This window comes from Ursus americanus, chromosome 34 (genome assembly GCF_024610735.1).
Source record: "Ursus americanus isolate L20-20 chromosome 34, mUrsAme1.1.p, whole genome shotgun sequence".
NCBI classification, from domain to species: domain Eukaryota; kingdom Metazoa; phylum Chordata; class Mammalia; order Carnivora; family Ursidae; genus Ursus; species Ursus americanus.
Genome location: NC_142160.1, coordinates 24,939,770 through 24,961,748, shown reverse-complemented (window position 1 = coordinate 24,961,748; position 21,979 = coordinate 24,939,770). Strand labels below are relative to the sequence as shown.

Here is a 21,979-nt window from a genome sequence, read left to right as displayed (position 1 = left end):
TTAGTTTTTGTACCTCTGCATCTTTGGAAGCTGAGAAGGGAGAAGCCCAGTGTCTTCGGCTTCACAAGTCCTCAGGGCAGAGCTGGCTTTGCTGTTTATTACCTTCAGGAGTTGGAATTTTGACTTCACGTTTGGCCTCATAGATCCCTTCTTCTATTACCATTATAAACAGTGCATTTTAATGTCTTACTTTAAAATATTTTAACTTTTCTTTAAAACAGAATTTCCATATACCTTTCACCCAGGTTCCCCAAATATTAACATCTTATTTAACCATAGTCCAATTATTGAAGACATTAATATTGATACAATGCTATTATTCAAATTTAGTGAATTGTTCAACTTAATATCCCTTTTCTGGTCCAAGATACGATAATCCAGGATTATATGCTGCATTTATTGTCACACCTCCCTAGGGTCCTTTAACCCAAAACCATCTGTCTTTATCTTATGACGTTGACAGTTTTTGAAGTGTTCTGGCCAGTTACTTGGTAGAAAGTCTCTCAACTTGGGTTTGATTCAACAGTGCATTCTTTAAAATATCTTCTCATATTTCATCCAGCATGTCAGCTATTAGAATTACCAGAGTTGTTTGAGGTTTCTAGAAATACGAGTTTTAACTTGATTTTTAAATTATTTTCTTAGGCCAGGTGATTTTAAAATGCAACACATGAACATATTAGCAAGTCAGAATTTTAAACAAATATAAAGTCTCTTTTCCTATTCCTGTCATCAGTTCCACTCACTTGTGTACGTCAGTCCTTGATTATTTGCTGGTGGTGGTACTGTCTTAACATCTCTTCTGCTGTCCTTCAAATCCGTCTGGCGTCCTAAATGTCTGGCTTTGCAGTAGAGCTCTGGGCTCTTTCATCCCCTACACACAGGCGTCCCATGAATTTGACCCTGTACAAGGCTTCAAACAAAGTGAGGATGAAGGCAAAGAAAAATGCTCTGTCAACTTTTGTAAGAGTTTCAAGAATGTCATCACCATCATTTTAAGATGCTATCATTAAAATAGTTTGAAGACCCTCCTTGCTCCAGGGAAATTAGAAGAAAAAGGCATTAGTTCCAACTTTATTAGAGAACTTTAAAAGACAGTATTAAGGCATTTAATAAAATCATTAACCATTTAATGTGTGGTAGTTGTAAATCAGCATGGTGGTTTTAGGTTTTGTGAGGTCTTCCTTTGTATGTCCTTTGTCAAAGGACAGGGTAAGGATGATGGGAGCCACATGCAGACTTCAGCTCTGGAAGGAGCAGCTTTGGAGTCGTAAGAGCTGACCGGAGCTGCAGGTAGCTCTCGGGGCACCGTTGGAGGGACACCAACAGGGACGTGTGGAGCACAAAAGAGTTGCGGGTGTATCACAAATGTTATGAGTACATTTTATATTGTCCATTGTAGAGGACATGGGACATTATTTCACTATTTTAATCGGAAGTTTTTACATGTTTTAGCTTTATTTCATGGCACCATGTGGCCAAACATGTAGTCTCTTTGCTCTCTTGTCCTTGATTAGGAATGCGATTCCCCATTTATGCTGCAGTGGGAGACACTGTCCTCTTCATGACGCAGTCTCTAGACACTTAGGTCAAAGAGAAGCTGCCTGGCTGGTTTCCCTAAATGTTTTAATGTTAGATTATGGTTTTTTTTTTTTTTTTTTTTTTAGTTCTTAATGCTGAAAATCAGAAAGAAGACATGATAAATTTGCTTGATCAGCGTGGAAAGAGGAATCACACACTCTGAATCAACTGGAATCATAAACTTCATGTCAGGATTGAACAGAGATCACTACAAAATATTTATGAGGGGTTGAATACTGTGAAATGTACTAAGTAAAATATACAGCTAAAGATGATTGTGGAGTTTTAATATGTACTTTATGTAGGAAAATGTGCTGTAGATGGTTTTTGGGGGGGTATTTTCGAAGTGTTTATACTAAGGTGTCAAAATTTGTCAGCTAATAGGTATGAGAAGATCAACATCAAAAATAGAACCCAAGTTTTCCAAGTATGGTGACAGTGGCGCTTAAAAAATTCTGGAATGTAACTTTGTTTTAAAAAAAAAAAAAAAGCCTGTAGGAAGAGTTTGTCTTCTGACACCAAGAGACCCGCCGCACCTGAGAATTCTTCTCTGGTCCCTCTGGTGTCCCTCTTCACATGCTGTGCTGAGTGGCCGGTACCAGCCCGATATTTCTGTTCTCCCAGGTCAGTGCTGAACGATTACGGGCTTATGCTCTCACGTGCCCACTCCTGGTTCCGACAGTCAGTGGCCTGGAGCACAAAACTGTTAACATAAATATCACTAGCAACAGTTTTAAACAAGTCGATATACAAAGGCATTTTACGTGAGAATTTTTTTAAAAAACTACTTGTATAACCTTTGTCATTAATGTACAAAAATGCTTCTAAGTGACTTGTAATTTGAACATTTGTGATCGGTTTTTACTTTGCTTAGTATATGTGGGCAAAGCAAAATCTTCTGTATTAAGTCCGTATTACCAAGAGCCATGAGTGGATTAGACTTGACACAACAGGGGCCAAAGCAGAGCTGACCCTGGGGCCTGTGGCAGAGCAGGGGGGAGCAGCGCAGCACTGTGGGCGCATGTTTGCTGTGGACAGACTGCCCACTGCACCATTACAGGAAACGGAGAGGAAGCTGACGTTAAGGGTATATACAGTGTTACACGGGGAAAGTTTAGAAAGGCAAGAGACATGCAGCAGTTGTTTTTGCCATAGTCTGTATGTTTGGCTTGTGGTAAAGGACTATCAAAGTGATTTAAAAATCAAAAGTTAATGTTAATTTGAAAAGGACTAATCATAATTCACATTGAGTTGCTTCTCAGTATTTGCAGTAAATAGGCTCTTGCCACTGACTGGGGAAAGTCAAATTAATGACTCTCAGGTTGCAAAGGTAAGTGGGTGGTGATGCTTATGAAATACAAGTCACAGGATTTGAGATGCAGGAGCCTCAGATCACCTGATATAACCCCTCAACTTCAGAGAGGAAATGGGGGTCCAGAGAAGTTAGAGCTACACAGGCCGGAAAGCTGGTGAGCTGGATGCCTGGCCCATCACCTGGCCTGGCCTCACGGTGCCCCTGGCTGGCACTGAAGGCAGGACCTGGTTTGCATTCAGGTTAAGATCTCCAATGTGAATGTTACTTGTGTAGGTGTCTTTTTACTTAATTACTAAGATTAAACTTTTCCACCCAGAAAAGGCAACTAAAGAGGGTGGTTTGTAAGATTTTACCTAAGTCCTTGTCCAACTTCCCTTTGTGTCTTAGCCTTAGGGTTGATAGTCTCTTGCTTTTTCAATAAAGCCTCTATTCATTTCATGTTTAATCAGTATGCATAGAGTTCTGAGAAGACTGTTTAACTGCTTTGTTTTCCTTTACTGCCCTATCGGATCCCTAAAGAGTCAGCTTGCAAATTATGGATAAAGAATGGTGGTCTGCCTTAAACCTTTTGTGGACTGAGATGGGATGTCAATTTAAATAAAAAAATAACCACGCTGTTTCATCTTCATGTACAAAGGCACCAACGGCCATTCGTTCAGGATGTGTGTACCGTGAGCAATTTCATGCTTTCTTACCACTGGCTTTCCTTGACATCACACAGGCACCTATTCCAAGGCAACAATTTAGAGAGGTGTCGTGGCTTTTTAAAAAAAAAAAAAAAACCTGTGTAATACGTAAGTAGCCGCAAACCCCCCACTTTGGTCTTTTGGTTTCATCCAAAATTAGCAGCTATTCCAATTTTTAATAGGTTTGAACTATTTAATTTACACCTTCCTCTGTATTCGCAAATGGGGACTGCAGATTCCCTGCACAATAGATTTCTTGAGTAATGAAAGCACTGCACATACTTAACTGTACTTTCATGTGATGGAACTTGAGAAATAAACCAATACCTGTTAAGTCAGTGTGTGGTCATTAAATAACTAGATTGGTACTTGGCATGATTGTTTTAATTAATTGGCAATAGTTGGTTATCCTTAGCAGAACCTGGAGTGGTGGAAGACAAGAGTGAATTCAGGATCCTTTAAGGTCCAGTGGCTCGGTCTACTACCCCTAAGATTATTAATTATAAATAACTGATAGTTTATAGAATACTAAACTTCTAAGCCTTGTCGCTGAATTTTACAAAAAATACAAAAAGATTCCACATTATTAGCTTAGACTTTGAAAATGTTCATTAGTGTCAAAGGGAAATAGCTTAATAATTTAAATGTTTACTATTTTTCAGCATAGAGCAATACTTTAAGTGTACTAAGCCACTGTCCCTTAAAAACTGGCTTATAAAATTCTGATAATGTATAGATTGAAGGATTACTCGAAGTTGGTACCATCACATGTACTTTTTAAAAAGCTAAAGTAAAATGCTTCCATCCTTGTTGGTGTGCCTGTGAAACATCTCTGGGAAAGTTAAAGGACTTGAAATAGTCTCTTTAAATTTATGCGTAAACGGCACATGAGTTTTATAAACTAAGACTCTACCACTTGAGACAAATGCTTGTTTTCCTATCCTTACTGCTTAGGATAAAATGATACCATCTAATGTAGAATAAAAATCCACGGCAGCATGAGCCAGGAAGAGGAATGAGCAGCAAAGGAAGGGTAGGGCCTCTGGCACTGGCCACTAAGTCTGTTTTCGAAGCCAGCAGATATTGGAAAGATCCCCACTTGAAAACGTTGCGTGGGTTAAACTGAATATTTAGTAGTGAATAAAAAGTATGCCACATTGAAACCTAACCCTAAAAATTAACAATCTACACATTCCTACCTCTCGAATGTCACTAGCAAACATTATGCATGTTTTAAAAGTGCCAAAAGGAACAGTTAAAGGATGTTTTTTAAAAAAACCTCTATATTATAGGTATATAATTTAAGACAGCATGACACACAAAATCACAATCCCCATGTAACTTAGTCTCCCTAGATAGTTTAGAGGTCCCCCCCACCCCACATATTCCCTTTTAAATGTATTTTGCCAAAACCCCATTCAAGTGTTTGATCAATCCCGTTTTGAAACTTTTGAATAATCTATTTGAACTACCCGAGTAAACACCTTCAGTTCTTAACATGCATCAACAAAGTGCTGTTATTTTTCATTTCCAGTAGTGCATTTTTTGTCAAGAAATTTATTAACCTTTACAAACACTATTTTCACTCATTCATAAAAAATGATTTATGATTAAATCTGTAATAAAACCATGTAACGTTCATCACTGCATTCAGTAAGCCCAGTTTCATCCATGGAACATAACAAACCACTTTAAAACAGCAGTTTTCATTCACGTCGTATAAGGCTGTCAAATTAAAAGTATTTCTTATAATACGCTGTTATCCAAGAAATCCATTTCACTTCACGTTATGTGCTGAGACTGACGGATGGATCCCCTTAGAATCTGAAAGTAGATTCTGCCCCTTGATGTCCCCCTTTGAGTATTTCTCAAACAAGTTTCACAACAGGAAAGTATTTGTGAGCAGAGAAATCGAATTCAGGAGGAACCTGTAAACAAAGGCAGAAAGTAAACACGTGTATTTACAAATAGTACAGTATTTTAGATTTTTCTCCTGATTTTAGAGATAAGGCAGCACAAGAGAGGGGAAAAAAAACCTGGTTTAATGACAAAGAGGATAGGAACTAACCTGGAGGGAAAACAATGAGCGTATCTCTGGGTTTATGAAAGAACAGTTAACAAAGGCAAATGGACTTCAATCACAGGGAAGGGTCGCGAGTCAGCACACTTGAGTTCCTGGCTCCTGGACAGTACTAAGCAATGAAACCACCTCTAGGAAAACAAGGCAGGAGGTAAGGAAGGCAGAGAGCAAGCCGCAATGGGAGTCCACAGCCAGGCGGAGGTACGGGCAGCGCCCGAGTGCTCAGCAGCATACCGTGTGTTGCTACATCAGCAGGGAAGCTTACGGAATTTACCATCTTTTGAGCCATTAAACAACGTCTTTAATTACTGAAGCACTCACTTTTCTACAGGCAGATGACTTAAATATCTCTCCCATAATTTGTTTTCACACATTTTGTTTTACAATAATTTACACAAGGGAGGGAGGGGAATGGAAGGGCAGACCAGAAATTTTAAGTCAATAAAATCTCTAAGTTTCAAAGCAAAATGGCAAGCTCTAGTTATTTTCTGCCCCTGAACCTCTTTTAAAGGGATGATTTTTGAATGTTTTACCTTTTTGTAATATTTGTGCATCTTATTTTTTTAAAAAGTTCTGCAATGATTTAACACATTTACTTTCCCCACAACACACTTACCTTAGATTCCTTTTTGTGTCCTCCTGCCAATAACTTCATGACCACAAAGTTGGGTTTGGCAACCTTTAAGATTCTATTGACCTAAACAATGAGCAATATTAAGCTATCAAAACATAAAATTCAGAGTCAAAATGTCTATATTATAGTTGTAAGAACTTTGCACAAGGTAAACGTTGATATTTTATTAAATAAAGGCAACTTAACAACACGAACAGACATACTTGTTCGCGACCACAGAGCTCTACTTCGGTCAGCTGTGCTGCCTGGAGGGGCCCTCGGGTCTCACTGTCACTAAGCCTGTAGAGCGTCCGGCTGCAAAGGCAGCCACGGAGCAGCCGGGGCGCAGACTATGTAGTTAGAGTGCTTGCAAATCAAGTACTAGCTGTGAAACCTCTGGCAGGTTCTCTAGCCTCTCTGTTCCCTAGTTCCTTCAAATCTAAGCATGGGGACAATAATTTGACTCCCCAGCCCCGCACAGACCTGCTGGGAGGCTTACTAAGTGCGCTAACACGGACGATGAGCCGAGAACCACACCTTGCCGGTAGGAGGTAGCCCGTGTTTCCCGTCACTCCTGACTACCACTCGCCTGAAGGTTTCACCTGAACAAATGAACAGAAGACTGGAATCCTGCATTCCTCCTAAAAGGGAGTAATGTGCAACCTGAAGAAAAAAGTTCCCACTGCTCCTCGTTGCTGACTGACCTCTCCAGAAACACATCTCACCGTAAGTTTGGAACGGTTTCTCCTCAGCCCCAGATAACACCTCGCCTGTCCAGATGACAGCTCTGTCTGGGCCTCCCAACAGGTGCGTCCCAATCTGAGCTCCTGACTTCTTGGCCCAGTCTCCCACCTGTTTCTGCTCCATCCACAGCCTCCCCACTGGCTCCATCCACTCAGGGGCTCAGGCCCAAACCCAGAAGTCCTCCCTGACTCCTCTTTTCCTCACCCACATTCAGCCCATCTTGTTTCGGATCACCTCCACTGTCCACGCCATCTCTCACCAGATTACTGCTGTGGCCCCTACTGGCTCCCCTGCTCCCACTTTTGCCCCTACCACAGTCTATTTTCAGCACCGGGGCCAGAGTGAACCTTTAGAACAAAAATCCAATCTGGTCACTTCTCTGCTCAAAAACTTCCAACAGCTCAAGCCTTGTTCCTCCCACTCCAGCCACACCCGTCCGTGCCTGTAGGGCCTTTACAGGTGCAGATCCCTCTGCCCATAGGGCTTCGTCCCCAGTGGCCATGTGACTGGCTTTTTCACTTTCTTCAGAGATTGGCTCACAAGCCACCTTAACTTAGAAATGCCTAATCCCCTGCCACCTCCCTACCCACAGAATTCACTATCCCCATTCCCAGCTTGATTTTTCTTCATGGTCCTTATGATCTTCTAATATACTATATAATTTATTTACTGTCTGCAACCTCCACCACCGTCAGGAGGGCTGGGGTTTGTCTGGGTTTCTTCACTAGTTTGTACCACAGGGCTGGGGACACAGTAGGCACTCAACAAATACTTGAGTAAATGAATTAAGTTCACTGAAAGAACTATGCCATCTATTATGGGTACCTTCCTCTAATTTTTACATTCCCCTTTGTATTTTCTTTTATTACATGATTATATAGAACAAAAAGTCATCTCTCTCCTATCCCTGTTCCCAAGGTACTAGCTCCCCTCCCAAGCAGCAAACATTGTTACAAATTCTTAGGAATTCTTACATCTCTTTCTGGAGATATATTATACTCCTATAATATTTGCACACATACAGAGTTCCTGGGCCCCTTTTGATTGAAATGGCAGCATACTATACACAGTTTAGTACTTTGCTCTTTAAACTTCTTATATCCTGAAGAACATTCCATTACAGTATATAACAACCTTCTGCGTCCTTTTCAAGACCACACAGTATTATATGATGTATCATCACTCATTTGACAGTCTCTGTTGAGGGACAGTGAAGTTTCCTCACTTCTTTGCCATGAGAATCCTGCTGCAATGACGACTCCTGTGTTATTAGCCACTTGCTTCCCTCACTGCCCACATGTGCACATATTAGATAAATCCCAAGCAGCAGAACTGCTGGGCCAAAGTATCTGTGCTTTTTTAACAGGTAACTGCTATAAATTTCCCTTTCATGGAGGCTGTACCAAGACATACTCCCCCAGTCTGAGTGTTACAGGCAAAGCACTCTCATTTGCGGACTACATGCATGTCAATATAATCAGGCATACAGCACACTGTGAAAGCAACAAGAGGCTGCAACTCTGTATCCTGCAGGCTCCAAGGTCCGTAGAATAATATCTCAAAATAAAATCTCTGAACAGTTAAGCTCTATTTTAAATGGTCAAGTGGAATAAGGTTTTTACTTCCTGTGATAACTGACCAGAGCATTTTTCATTTTTAAGATTTATAGAATTAGATTTTAATATAATAAACTATACATTAAAATAAAAACTTTTAAATCACCATTTCTGAACTGCGGATCACTCTGGATCCAATTTCTGTTCTTCTTACTACTCAGTTTATGGTTCTATGTCTTAATTTCTCTTTGCATTGATCTCAAATTTACACAAAGGAGCTATTTGCTTTCATCAGGTAATTTTAAGTCTTTGTTAGGTTAGCAAAGCTAGTTAAAATCCTTGCCAGAAACATGACAGGCTTCCTTATTAATACTGTAAGATTCATTTTTATAAACTGTCATCTAGTAGAAATACGTATTTCCCGCCAAGCTTTTCCTCCAGAATTACTGTGACTGCAGTCTTACCTCGTGGTCTGGGTTTGGGATATTTTCCAGGATCATTTTTGCCTGCTGAAAGTGCTTACTAGCTGCCACATACAGTTCTGGAGATTGAGGAGGAGGGCTGTATTTATTGAGGTCAGACATTTCCTAAAAAGGGGGGGAATACTATATTATTCAAAACACGTTTAATATGAAAAACTCCAAAGTAGCTTTTGTAATTAAAGAATTCTACCCTGACTCATGATTCATATATAGATACTAAAGCAAACACTCGAAATATGTCCCTATTTTTCCCTTCCCAACCTTTGTATGTTACCTCATATTATCCTCATACTTAAGATAACTCTTAATGGGATGAGTGCATCCAGTAAGAGCCAAATAATTTTCACACTAATGAAAACTGCTGTTTTATCACCTTGTCACAGGTCCAATAGTCTGATTTGACTATTTTAATGAAGCAGCTAGGTTCACACAGCGTATCTCTTAAGAAGGTCTAAGACTCCTTCGTTCACAATTGCTTTAATGAGCAGAGTCACCTTGAACTGCAGATAGTGCACCGGTGGTGGTGTCATTACACTGTTGAACGGAGCAAATCTGTGCTCGTATCGAACTTGTTCACTGTCAAGCTCAAACTTGGGTTTTCGTACTTTGCCATCCATGTCAAATGCTACCATGGTCTAAAGGAAAAAGAAAATGAAAGAGAAGATTGTATCAATATGAAAAAGTGAACTCCTCATTAATACAGAATAGAAAACAAGAAATAGCTATTTACACAGAGTTAAAACAATTTTATGGTTCAGAAATCAGGAATAGGAAGAGAAAAACTGGCTTTCATATATATATATATATATAATTTATCTATTTGACAGAGAGAGACAGCCAGGAAGAGAGGGAACACAAGCAGGGGGAGTGGGAGAGGAAGAAGCAGGCTCCCAGCCGAGGGGCCTGATGCGGGGCTCGATCCCAGAACGCTGGGATCACGCCCTGAGCTGAAGGCAGACGCTTAACGACTAAGCCACCCAGGCGCCCCTTCATATTCTTTTATGTTATGTGCCATATTTATATAAAAAATTTTCAAGTTCGGTGTTTAATCCATTACTACTTTGCCCAGGGAAATTGTACCACATGCACATTATTCTGCTATAACACACGCTTTTAGAGTTGCTTCGAAACCTTCAAGTAAAAGCTTCTAAAGCAGAAAAGTCATATGTAATAAGAAAAGCATAGGTCCTGCTTCTCAAACAGAAGTCCATGTTTTGTTTTATATATTTTAATGTAGGTTGCCTCAAATAATTTCTTGAATTGCCCAGGACAACTCAGCACTTGCTACCTCCTGAAAATGCTTGCTTTTGCCTAAGCCATTCATTGTGGAGCCTACCCCCTTCCTAATATGCTCCTAAAGAAATACAAACAGACCCCATCTCTTCCAAGAAAACTTTTCTGATCATGAATCAGAAATAAACTCTGCCTTCTCTCATTACTTGTGTCACACATGTCACCTGACCTGTCATTACCTAGACACCTGAGACAAGGATCACATCTGATTAGACCTGGCATCCTTAAATGTACTTCGCAGAAGTTATCTGACACATGGCAAGGGTGTTAAATTAATACTTGTCGACAAATACTTGCTAAAGAAATTAATGAAAACTAGACTTGGAGAAAAGGTAATCTTTAAGCAGACGGTTAGTAAACACAAAGGCAAAATTAGAATCTGGAAAGAATCACAGGAAAGAGTCCATTTTAATTAAGCTATGTAACAGCAATGTGGTTAAAAAGTAAGAAGCAAAAAGAACTTCATTTGTGACAACTTACTTTAAACATTCCAGCACACATGTTCTGATATGCCTGGCTCATTGTGATCTCTCGGCTCAAGGGGCGAACTGTAATTAAAAAGAAAATCACCCACACTCTTTTCCCCCTCCTCTTGCATTACTGTGGGAGAAAATTTAATTTTAAATAAATCTTCCACCTTGTTTACTTAAATTAAAAATTCAAAGTCTGTTCTTACAGGTTAAATTTTACTTTATGGCCCAAATCTACAAATAATAAAATATAACTGAAAGGCTTTTTAAAAAGTCATGTTCGCTAAAGAAGTAATACCATAAAATTCTGGTATGAAGTAATTTTAACTTCTTTTGAATTCACCATACAGACTTAATTTCTGAAACAGGAAACCCATGCATATAAAAACCCATCCAAACTGGTGAAATCCTAATGAAATACACAGTAACATTTTGTAACATCTGTAGCAATATATGTACCCTTCCACTAGTGATCAAGAGAGCAGTGCCTTTGAAACATTTCTTTCTCCTCCCGGGCTTTGGGTGTTGCACCAGGGCCCTCTGTGATCATCTTTCTGTGCCACTGTAACAGCACAGTTCCAGATCGACTCCCTCCAAGTGGTCAGCCTTCTGTCGAAAATCAAGGGTTTCCTGCTGCCTTGTTCCTTGACTTATCCTGCTTGCACACTCTATGTGGCTACTTCCTCTTGTCCTAAGGTCCTCTAACCCACAGAATAGCAAGGAAGTAAAAGAAAAGCAAGCGACAGCACCAAAGAGGCTTGCGTCACTAACACTGGGACTCCGTGTCTACCTTATACTTTCTGAAGAGAAGATGGGCAAGAACTGAGATGTAAGATTAGTTCACCCGTAATAAGGCACAGGCAGCTCTCCATCTATTTGTAAAAATTAAAGTGCACTCCATTATTAGTTACTTCTTAAATTTAAAAGTAATCCATAGTACCTTTCTTCTTTTTTTTTGTTTTTTTACTGCTCCGGCCTTTCTGCTGCTCTTCCATGATCCTTTCCTCTGCCATCTGAGAGCCATCAGCACGACTTAATGTCGACATCAACCACGCATAAAGGAATTCTGACAGATACCTTCAAGGGTACCAAATGTTAGTTAATGGAAGATGTCTACATGAGATAGCTTTATCACCACAGGTATTGGTACTAATAAAGAGATATTTTTAATACTGCTTTAAAAGTTAAAAAAAAAGCCAGATTATTCAATTAGATAACTGATTAGATCTTACAAGAAATGAGCATTATAAACGATTAACTTTTCCTTTTTCATAGCCTTATATTACTGGACAATGCTGAAAAATGCTTAATTTCCTACAATGATAAGCATTTTACAACTTTTCAAAAGATGTCTTGATAATTATATTTATATATGTAAATCAAATGAATGCACATTAAACTATTTTTTTAATGATTTCAGCACACACGTCACCTCAGCCTGTTAAGAAAACATTTTATTTTACTGTTAACTGCAAGAGAAAGCAAATACAGAAAAAAAAAAAAAGTAAAATTACAGGCATTATACCAAAGCATTCTAAAAAATTAAGAACATTCAGGCTTATAATTTACTTGAGTTTATTCAATAAATGAAACGTGAAACAGATTATTTCACTCAATACTAACTTTTCAGAAGCTTAACCAATATTACATTCTCTTATGCCCAGAGAAAGTGGTTCAAATCTAGGATATGAATATACTTTATAATATAACCCATAATAAATAAAATTAAGGACCACTACTACATTAAGCTAAAATCAAAGATTTAGAAGAAATTTTATTATGATCAAGGATAAGCACATAATGCCTATTTCCAAAATTCTCCAAAAAGTTAAGGCAGGTTACAATATTAAAACACTTACCCTCCCCCCACCAAAAAAAAAGAAAGAAAGAAAATTTAAAGCAAAACAATAAGTAGTCAAAAGATACACCTGAGGATAAGCATCGTTCCTTTTTGTTACAGCAAAACAAAAGCCCCCCAGTCAATAAATCAAAACTGTATTGGCAAAAAAACCAAAAAACCTCCAAAATGCCTGGAATGGCTTAGGTGCTGTGTTTTAGAGCTAAACTGAGCACCATGTTTCCGGGCAACTAAGGCAAACTGGGAATATATTTTTATTTCATTAAAAAAAAGCATATTGTTTCATATGAAGATAAAATAATTCCTGACAATTTAAGAAAAGCAGTTAGAATATCCTTTTACAGGGTACAAATGAATTTTCCCCCTATCACACTATGAAATCTGAGGGTCTATATCTTAACTCAGGGAGAGGATTTCTGCAGGGTATTAATGCTGCCTTCTACCTTCTAAATATCGAACCCAACGATAGATGAGTGAAGGATATAGTTGGCACAAGTCAGGCTTTTCTTGTCAAATACCAGATACCTTGGTGAGCTTTTATTAAATGCATTATCAAAATTAATACATAATTGTATCTAAGGAGAGCCAGAGCACAGATATTCTAGACCAGTGGTTCTCCAACTGTGATCTCTGGACCAGCAGCAATATCACCAGAACTAGTTAGAAATGCAAATGACTGGGTCCTACCCCAGACCTATAAACCAGGAACTCAAGGGACCAAGCCTAGCAAGTGACCATGATGCACTCTAAAGTTTGAGAATCAGTGTTTTCTGCTGTTCATTTTTAAAGGGCCCACATGCTTTTGGAATGGTTATATTCATGAACAATAACAACAAGCTTATCTTGTGAAAACGCTAGAGCCCAATCTATAATTTTGAAATTGAAAAGCAGTTAAAATTCACATGAAAGTAGACCACAAGAGTATTTACAGGCAAAAACTAAAATTTCTTTCATGCAAAAGAAATTAATCTGCTCAAATATGTAGGTACATTTCTAATGGAGTGTTTATGTGATTATCATTCATTTGCTGAATTAAGAGCCCAATTCTTTGTGCCAAAAAACATAAATATTTTACTTTGAGGAATCAAGGGCACAAAAGCTTCCCATTAGCTGCCTCAAATCTCAGAGAAAGAACCTGAGCATGTTCCCCTACAAAATGTCTGGTCTGAATACTGTTTACTATGAATTAATAAGAAAACTTACGCCAAACAGCTATATTGACATCTGTTGGTAAGAGTTGTTACCTACATAAATACTGGAGAGTATACCAAATAATATTATCCTCATATTACTTCAGTTCATGTTCAAATTCAAGTTCCTAGCCAAAAGAGTTATATGTTAGGAGCCCTAGCAGCCATGATCAAAAAACCACGTCAGTGTGGGAGAGAATTACCTTCCTTCTTTGCAGCGACTCAAGGAATATACAGTATCTTAATTTACTATGTTAAATAATCCAAATATGAGTTCAAAAGATGAACCACATTAAGATCTCATATACTAAACTTAGCTGCTTGTCATGAGCAACACTGGTTATTCTTAACAAAATACCACCGTCCTTGGCGAGACTAAGAAAAGGATCCATTGACTGTGATTTTATTTTGTTTCCATGGCAGCTTGCCCACGCCTGAAGTACTTCCAAGCATCCTCTTACTAGGTTTCTTCATCCCATATTCAAGTGAAATAGAAGAACTACTGGCTGAGGATAAAGGATCTCTTATCAGCTCCTTCCAAGCTCCTGAGATAAATCCCCAGGGTGGCAGTTTCCAACAGTGATGCTCCCAATGATAATCTTAGCCACGATTTCTTCTCAGAGGAAAGATCTGGTTCAGATTTTGAACTTTAATTCAGTTAAGTATATTCCACAGCTAGCACCTAGCGTCACTGAAGTCACGACTAAACGTGTGTTAATTTTTCTCTCTAGAAACAGGCAAAAGCTCTTCAATTAATCCATCTACTTTGGAGTACATTCCATTTAATAATTTTTAAATAAATATTCAATGGCTGGAAAAAACATATTTGTATGATGTTATAGCACTTAAAGATGTTCAAGACTGTCTGTCTCTAAATTTTAAGATATTCTTCAATTGTCCCATAACTAAAGTTAAAGTACACTAAATGAAAAAGTACCCTGAAATTATATTGTGTTCTACAGATGCTCTCTCAGATCTTATCTACTCTACCCACCACCAACTTTAACTCATGTTGTTCTCTTACCAATATATGTAGTAGTACTCATGCATGCTGTAGAGCTCCAACTCAAAGCCACTCAGAAGATACTGGATCATAATTCGAAGGTTATGATAAAGGACCCAGGTACCTAAACAGGCCAAATGTTGCCTTTGGGGTTCCTGTTTCAACAGCATAGTGTGAAGGGCTGCATCAACCTTCTCTGCCTATCAGAATAAAATGTCATAACATTAATTTTCTTTTCAAGGTAATAAGAGAATTAAAAAAAACACAACAGCTAAAATAGCATTTAAGCAGAAAATGTAAAACTTGTCACATGAAGAACTCATATTTTCAAAACATTTTTGGTTAGGTTTAAACTTTTCATTTCATGGTGGATAACGTTTATGTAAACACTCCTTAAACTAAAACGACATTTTTATTGAACAAAAATACAAAATATTGACTCCAGGTCTTTAGTTATATTGTCAATTAATACTGCTGCTTACAAATTAAAATTTTTATTAGAATGTGAACTTGTTGTAACATACAGAACTTGTTCTACATATATTTTATAATTTATTCTGATTATCAAATAATTTAAGATGTTTCTCAATCTGGATTATTCTCTTTTTGTAAACCCTTTCTTTGATACAAAAAATTGTTACATATAAATAAATGCATCATATTGAAAAATTAAATAGTCAAAATATCATTACAAAGAATTATTTTTAAAAATCTGATCAAGGTACATGACTATCTTAATTTTAGAAGGGAGGGCAACTTGTTGGCTCTTACCTCATCCTGCAAGGTAGCAAATTCCTCAAGAATATGACCGAGCTTATCTCTCTGTCGAGCCCTATTATGTCCATGAATCTGAATAAGACTACAGAAGGGCTGTAATACACATAGTTTGTTAACTGTCAACGTAAAAATACTTGACACTAAAGAAAATTAACATTCCAAGTGTTCAAAATCTAGTTTAAGGGGAAAAATACTGTGGATGTAAGAACCAGGACTATGCGTATTTCTTACATAGGTATTTCTTTTTAAAGGAAACTCAACATGAGAATTTATCAATAGCCAGAAGAAAGTGGCTGTTAATGAAACTTGTTTTCATATGGCAAAAATATCTTACTTTGATCTTTAGATATCTTCCCACAATTACAAGAGAATAGTTTCTTTTCTGCTTATTTCAAGCTATAAGCCAATGTTCAAGGGTGACATTTCTGTGCTGCTTTAAACACACCAGAACAATTATAAGGTTTGAATAATGGCTAATACAGTTGACCCCTGAGTAACACAAGGGTTAGGGGCACTTATACCCCATATAATCAAAGTCCATGTATTTTGACTCTCCAAAAACTTAACTACTAATAGCCTACTGTTGACTGGAAGCCTTACTGAGAACATACATAGCCGGTTAACTCCTATTTTGTATATGTATTATATACTGTATTCTTATAATAAAGTAAGCTGGAGAAAAGAAAATGTTATTAAGAAAATCATAAGAAAGACAAAATACATTTACAGTACTGTACTATATTGAAGAAAATGTGTGTATAAGTGGACCTGTACAGTTCAAACCTGTGTTGTTCAAAAGTCAGTTGTTCTCTAGAAACCCTAGGTTCTTCTATTTCTATTTTACATCATAAACTATTGTAATACTTCACTAATCAGACAACACACATGAATGGTACGATGCTGTGATTTAAGAAATATGAATTAGAAGGTATAATTTTAAATACGTACAGTTTGACAGATATTATCTCATTTGATCAAGAACTAGCTTCTAAGAAGTACAGGGGCACCATTAACACCTCACTTTCTAAAGACTGGGAAGTGTATAGAAAAGTAAAGTGATCTGCATGATAATGATAAAATGTTAATGATAAAAATGAAATCTGACCTTTTAGTTCTCCTCCTTTCACCATACCATGCTGCCTTCCTATATATAGTATATTAGTATATATATGCAAATTATATATATATATTAGTAACTGGAATTAAGCCCCCAAACCTGACTGCTTCAGTTCTCCAAGAGAAATGTTTATATAATTAAATAACATACGATTAATTTAATCAATGACAAGATTTGTATTTTTTCCTAATTACCTGGGATTTGAAAAAAATCTGTGATCTTATCTACATTAATAATTTTAATTTTACTATAATCCTGTTCATTAAAGTAGTACAAAGAGAAGGTATCTGGAACTATTATAAACATTCCTGTTTATAAGGTCAAAAATAGTTTTTGTGCCCATTTACAAAAAATGGGTACAACTTATCCAGTTTCTGTGGTCCCTGGGGTAGTTATAGTGAAGACATCAAAGGTGCCTCAGTATCTAACAACCCGCCAGGAAGACTTCAGGTTAGAAAGCTAGCTACCTACTTGAGTGTAAGAGGAGAAATTTTTTATTTATTCAATGAAAATGAATAAGAGATGTTAGATGAAAAAAATAACACAAATTAATGCTACTGAAGGAATTATACCCCACAACAATCCAAACTGTAGTTCTTACCCGGACACAGTGAGTAACAAAGGAGTCAATACAGTCCTTAGCCTGGTGATTATTATATAGGCAGCACCTGTAAGATAATACTCATTAAAATCAAACTATTTGGCCTACAAAAAGCAGCAGTTATTACTATAGGTGCTACCAACAAAGAAGGTGGGGAAAAAGAGAAAATGGAATCAAATACATTACTAAATTAAAAACTAGCATTAGATTAAGAAATATTTCACTTATATATAAATATTTCATTTATCTGTTATTCACATAAATGTACACTATTTCCAGTTCTTTCAGTTCTACATTTGGACAAGTTGGATCCAACAAGATCAAATTAACAAGAGAAGAAAAATTCCAAAGTGCCAGTTTTTCATGACCTGATTGCAAAAAAGTTTTTCTACAACTGACATCCTCACAGACTGTGCTCATAATAGTAATTACAAAGGAAATACTATACAGAATCCTAATTTTTTCAAGATGTATCCACATTTCCAGCCACTGAAAATCATCACCTATATATTTCTGGTACCTCACCTATCCTCATGAAGTGGTTTCCTTGTGGTGTCCCTTATCTCAGTTAATAGCATCACTTCTTGACTAAAGCCCTCCTGAGCACAGTCTGGGAGGATCTGCCACCTGCCTAGTCCTGGAGGCACTACCAGGGCTGAAGAGATGGGAAGACTGTATTTTTCTAAACCTGAGGTGGGAGGTCAGTAGTCCTTTGCACCTAAGAAGATGGGAAAAAGCAACGACTTTCCCCTGGCTCACTGATAGGAGCAGACAACGTACTACTCCTCAGTGTTTGCCATAACTGAACAATCTGACCAGAGCCTGAAAGATAAACACAGCCATAATCATGCAACAGAAAATGATAGTGCACGCAACAGCCAGGAGAAAAGAAAAGGCAGAACGCCTGGAATAGGTGGTGGCAAGAGGAAGGTGCTGGAAGGTCTGTTATATCTTTACCTCCAAAGTAAAAAAAATTACTTAAGGTGATTAAAATAAAGCTCTTAAAAAAAAAGACTTTCTGGATCCAAAAATTAGGATTTTCAAATTTAAAAATTCAATAAAAGAATGACATTATTGCCTTGAAGGTCAAGAGGAAGAAGTTTTTCATATCATGGCAAAAATAATAAAAAAGAGATAAATATATGTAAATATAAATAAAAGAGATAAATATGAAGACTATGGAGAAGAGATCTAGAAGACTTAGTATATGAGGGGCTTGAAAAAAAAACAGATGAAGGCGAAGCAATAATTACATAAAAAATAATAAAGAATAATTACTGATTGGAAGACCTGAGGCTTTAATGACTGAGTTCCTCATAGGATTAGCTGAAAGTCACACATATACATTCTGGTAAAACCCTTAAACTCCAAAAAAAAAAAAGAAAAGAAAGAAAAAAAGAAAAGAAAAGAAAACTTTACAATCTTCCAGAAAAAGTGCCAAATCACTTACTAAGGAAAAAAAAGAATCAGATCAGGATCACATTTCTTTCCTTTTTTTTTTTTCAGGATCACATTTCGTATCTGTAACACTGGAATTTTAAAACAGTGGAATAACAAGGGTGTCTGGGTGGCTTGGTTAAGCATCTGACTCTTGGTTTCGGTTCAGGTCATGATCTCAGCGTTGTGGGATCAAGCCCTGCATTGGGCTCCGTGCTCAGTTAGAAGTCTGCTTGAAATTCTTTCCCTCTTCCTTTGTTCCTTCCCACGCTCTCACTCTCTCCCTCTCTAAGATAAAATAAATAAAATCTTTAAAAAAACCAGTGTAATAACATTTACAGACTATCATAAAAGAACTTTGTTATATACACAGTCAATTCTCAGTATTCATGATAGTTCTGTTCTTTAAAGCTTGGTGGACACTGAGACAATATGGAAACACTGCTCCTAGGGTAAAATACAGGGTTAGGTTCCTGCCAGCCTCTGGTGACACCATTTTCATCAACTGATCCCTATATAACTTTACATTATGTATTTTATTTAGATGCCTTATGTAACGTACACTGCTGATTCATTAGCAAACTCAGGCCCGAGTGAAGCTTATCTAACACACATATTCTCTCTGAAAGGCAAGCTACAGCCTTCTTGTGCTGAGGAATACTAACTAGACAGCACATCATCACACATGGAGGCCATCTGAAACTATGAAATCACCATAAAAAGGACAGAAATGTGTGAAGAACCTGGCATCTAATGGAGCTGTTTACAGAACTGCCTTGTTCAAAGCTGGGTGACTCAAATTTTTTTGCTGCTCTGCACATGTCTGCAAATTAAGCCAGTGGAGCAAACATTGATTTGAGGGTTACAAACACATTTTAGCAAGTTAGCGAGATTTGCAAATATGGTATCCTCAAACAATGTAGGTTGAACTGTAATTAAACCTAAATGGCTAATAAAAGTGCTAAAGGAGGACTGTTAAATAGAAAAGGAAAAAATGCAAATTAGACATAGACACTATTTCACACATATCAGATTGTCAAAATTTCTGAAGTCTGATAATGACAAAGTCCAAACAAAGTCTGGGAAAACTAGAATTCTTATACACTGTTTTCTGGCATAAAAATTAGTTTAATTATTTCAGAAAGCAATTCGGCAAAACTAGTGAAGTTGAAGATGCACACATTCTATGATCAGCAATTAATTTCAGTTTTTGTTTTCCGTTTTTTTTTAAAGATTCTATTTATTTGAGAGAGAGCAAGAGAGCACAAGCAGGTTCCCTGCTCAGTGACATATTCAAAGAAGTTCACCACAGTACTTTTTTCTTTTTTTGAGAGAGAGAGCACACAAGTGGGGGTGGGGGAGAGGAGAAGAGAGAGAGAATCCCAAGCAGGCTCCACACCCAGTGAGGAGCGTGACACAGGACTCAATTCCATGACCCCAAGATCATGACCTGAGCCGAAATCAAGAGTCAGACGCCAACCAACCGAGCCATCCAGGTGTCCCCAGCACTGTTTTCAACAGCAATAAATTAGAAACAACCTAAATGTCCAATTGTAGAGAAACAACAAAACAAACTCAATATGTTCAAAGGGTGGATTTTAATGAATGAAAAGTAAGTCTGCATGGACCAAACTGTATAATTTCAAAACCCTAATGCTGAATGAAAAAATCATATTGCAAAAGGATGTATACAGTCTGACATTTATGTGAAGTCTTAAAATATGTAAAATAAACGGACGTATCATTTCCGGATACACATATTGGGCAAAGTGTACAAGCATTCATAAGAGTGAGACACAAACTGTAGTGCAGTGGTCACCTCTAGGACCAGAGTGGGAGGAAAGGATGGGGTGGGGGAGGATTTGAAATTGCAGGCAGTTCTCAAAATGTGGCCCAGGTTCCCCTGGTGAGGCTGGTGACCTTGGGATGCTTTCCAGGGGAATATAAGGTCAAAACTATTCTCACAATATTAAAATGTTATTTGCCTTCCACACTCATTCTCTCACAAGTGTACAGCAGTTGTTTTCAGAGTACGTGGCATGCAATACTACAACAGACTGAAAGCAGAAGCAGGTCAAAATAATCCAGCTATCTTCTATTAAGGCAGACAGAAAAGAGATTTGCAAAATGTAAAACTGCCACTTTTGTCACTAATTTTTCCTAAAAAGTTATTTTCCATAAAAATGTTATTTAGATTAGTGTAACGGGTCTCTTATTTTTAAAAAAATAAATATTTTTAAAGTATTGTTTTAATTTCTAAAACAGTAGGTAGCAATTTATATGACCTACATAAACAAAAGCTATTTGGGTCTTTAATAACTTTTAAGAATGCAAAGGTGTCCCAAGACAAAAAAGTTTGAGAACTGCTGATTTAGAGGTTATCTCTAAATAATTTAATTCGTTAAAATTCGCTGCTCCTTGATACTCAAGCTCAGCCCTGCTCTGGGACCTTACAGATGCTGCTGTCAGGAAGCCCCACCCCTCTGATTCTGCATGGCTCACTCCCTCAGTTCACCGGCATGTATCACCACTTGCAATACGCCTTCCACAACTATCACTCCTAACAGAACCATCTATCCCTTTATCTTTCCACAAACACTTATCGTGACCTCACATTATGTATCTGTCTACTGTTCAGTCTCGCCCAATGGACAGGAAGCTCCTTGTTAGCAGGTATGTTCTTCTTTTCCCTAGAACCCAGAAAGGTACCTGGCAATAACAGGTACTAACTTACTGTATTTATTACAAAAGGGAACTAATAAAATTTATTAATTCACATAAACATACATTAAGAATTTATCAAGTTTTACCAATTCTCCAAAAGGGGAATTTATAAAACACAAAAAATGTTGCTTAAAATGGATGGTAGTATAGGTAGCTGTCGCAGTTTATACATCTAAGTATTTGATATATTTAATTATAAATTTTAAAATAACTTTTGTCTCCATTTGCAGGTAACATATTATATGTAGAAAAGCTAAAGATTTCATCAAAAAAACTGTTAGAACTAATAAATTTAGTAAAGTTGCAGTGTACAAAAATCAATATACAAAAATCTGTTGCATTTCTATACGTTAATAATAAACTATCAGACAAATTAAGAAAACAATCCTATTTATAACAGCACCAAGAAGAATAAAATACTTAGGAATAAATTTAACCAAGGAGATGAAAGA

At 37.3% G+C, this 21,979-nt stretch overlaps 2 protein-coding genes across 11 annotated transcripts in view; one reads left to right on the top strand and one right to left on the bottom strand.

The window, feature by feature from the left end:
* The window catches only part of GOLM1 (golgi membrane protein 1), a 52,808-nt gene extending 49,284 nt beyond the window's left edge, over positions 1-3,524 (top strand). For all 6 annotated transcript variants that reach the window (XM_045780909.2, XM_045780911.2, XM_045780910.2 and 3 more), the window contains one exon: positions 1,668-3,524. In XM_045780909.2, the coding sequence (XP_045636865.2) occupies positions 1,668-1,744 (77 nt within the window). In that variant the 3' untranslated portion in view covers positions 1,745-3,524. The remainder of the gene's footprint in view (positions 1-1,667) is intronic.
* Positions 2,049-21,979, bottom strand: part of NAA35 (N-alpha-acetyltransferase 35, NatC auxiliary subunit) — a 96,222-nt gene continuing 76,291 nt past the window's right edge. For all 5 annotated transcript variants that reach the window (XM_045780905.2, XM_045780902.2, XM_045780903.2 and 2 more), the window contains exons 15-23: positions 17,367-17,433; positions 15,643-15,741; positions 14,893-15,071; positions 11,761-11,897; positions 10,831-10,898; positions 9,552-9,692; positions 9,040-9,162; positions 6,279-6,359; positions 2,049-5,510 (exon numbers count right to left, since the gene is read on the bottom strand). In XM_045780905.2, the coding sequence (XP_045636861.1) occupies positions 5,451-5,510; positions 6,279-6,359; positions 9,040-9,162; positions 9,552-9,692; positions 10,831-10,898; positions 11,761-11,897; positions 14,893-15,071; positions 15,643-15,741; positions 17,367-17,433 (955 nt within the window). In that variant the 3' untranslated portion in view covers positions 2,049-5,450. The remainder of the gene's footprint in view (positions 5,511-6,278; positions 6,360-9,039; positions 9,163-9,551; positions 9,693-10,830; positions 10,899-11,760; positions 11,898-14,892; positions 15,072-15,642; positions 15,742-17,366; positions 17,434-21,979) is intronic.